The following is a 1,799-nucleotide window of genomic DNA, read 5'->3' as shown; positions in this document are numbered from 1 at the left end:
AGTGACCCGAATAGTGACCTGTGCCCTCCCCTCGTCATTATTTGCGGAGTACCACGAGAGATGTCTCTCATAAGATGACGGTGAGTACTCCCTTAACTTATGTACAAATAAACTCTATTTTTTCTACCCTGGTCTTTGTCTTAACCCCTTGCACGAGCTTAGGCCCGTGACAATATGTAACAGTTTTCCCAGTTACCAATGATTGTTATGGTTATGAAATAAACAATATCGTTATTTTTTTCATAATTTGTAAAACGTTATTATAAAAATGGATGTTTTACCGGAAAATATCCAATTAGACGTGAACGTTGCCGTTTCCAGTTTGCTTCCGGTAAAGTCGAAAGATATATCCGAAAAAGAGTATAATCTGTTCGTAAAGTGGAAGGCAGCTAACTCGGAAGATATTTTATTGGCATATTTTGTTCAAAAGGTAAGTTATGTAGTACCTATCTACCTTATGTAATTAATACATGTGGTACTTTATAAATACATAGTCACGAAAATACAAGTCGTCATCTCTTTGGGCGCAGTATTAAATGCTGAAAGCTGCCCTAATTGTGCATGAGAATGTAGACATAGGGAAGTACAACAAATTAACCGCCTTTTTGAAACAACAACATGTTGGTTACGAAGCAAAAAAATCATTGATTTTCTCAAGGGATGAAATCGACAAGTTCCTTTTTAACACGCCCGATGACACGTTTTTATTAATCAAAGTACGTATACAATTGATGTATCTCAACGAGGTATTAAATTTTAGCATAATGAGTTTAGCTTGTGGCTGTTGTCGCAATTGCTGGTGGCTGTAGATGCGATGAATTAGTAAAAATGTGTATCACTGACATAGAAGACAAAGGCGATCTCCTCCTGATCCATATTCCTTTCACAAAGACCCATCAGAAAAGGCCTTTCACAATGTTGTCTACTGGATTTGGAATTAATCCTATCAATTTATATCGCAAATAAATTAATTTGCGCCCCAAGAAATTGAGTACAATGAGACTATTTCTTTGTTATTGAAGTGGAAAATGTACGGTGCAACCCGTTGGCATTAACAGTTTCGGAAAGATGCCAGAATTGATAGCAACATTTTTGAAGTTAGAGAACTCCAAAATGTATACCGGACACGCATTTTGCAGATCGGCTGCTACTTTGTTGTCTGACTGTGGTGCCGATGTGAGAAATCTGAAGCGTTTCGGTGGCTGGAAGAGTGACACTGTCGTTGAAGCATATGTAGAGGATTCTCTAGAAAATAAAATTGGTATTGCAAAAAAAATTCTTGGAAATGAGAGTAGCAGTTCTACAAGTATAGTACACCATGAAATCACGATTGTGGAACAGAACAAGGAAGCAGGTTTCAATGCTGATAAAGAAATCTACTTCAACAACACAAACTGTACTATTAATGTTACCATTAATAAGAATTAAAAATTTTGTAATTGTTTAAAGTGTTCAACTAGTTTATAAAGATTTTGAATAAATAATATTCTGTAACAAAATAGTATTTTCAATACAAAATTACAAACTTTAATTAAAACTGACAGCTGTCAAATTTACTCACTTGTGAATACTTTATCTCACTTGTGAATAATATTTGATTTCTATCACCGAAAACAATGGTCTAAGGTAGCTCAAAAACTCAACCTGTAAGATAAAAATATTTATCCATTCTGGAGACTAACTCAAAAAACGATTTTTTGTTAGTTCCGGCACCGACCACATATCTCGGCGATTCTTTTCAGGTAGTGGATATCCAAACCCTCATTGATGATTTTATTTTTCCTCATTGTTGTGGCAAA

At 35.2% G+C, this 1,799-nt stretch overlaps 1 protein-coding gene across 1 annotated transcript; it reads left to right on the top strand.

Moving 5' to 3' along the window:
* Positions 1-310: 310 nt before the first annotated feature.
* Positions 311-1,175, top strand: LOC123006600. Its single transcript, XM_044401195.1, has 3 exons — positions 311-430; positions 495-716; positions 775-1,175. Exons 2-3 carry the CDS (start codon positions 537-539, stop codon positions 964-966), a joined length of 372 nt encoding a protein of 123 aa, XP_044257130.1. The 5' UTR covers positions 311-430; positions 495-536; the 3' UTR covers positions 967-1,175.
* The last annotated feature ends 624 nt before the right edge of the window (positions 1,176-1,799 follow it).

This window comes from Tribolium madens, unplaced genomic scaffold (genome assembly GCF_015345945.1).
Source record: "Tribolium madens isolate multiple individuals breed KSU strain unplaced genomic scaffold, Tmad_KSU_1.1 Scaffold_2;HRSCAF=44;Tcas5.2_LGX, whole genome shotgun sequence".
In the NCBI taxonomy this organism is placed as follows: Eukaryota; Metazoa; Arthropoda; class Insecta; order Coleoptera; family Tenebrionidae; genus Tribolium; species Tribolium madens.
This window is presented reverse-complemented; position numbering and strand designations above follow the sequence as displayed.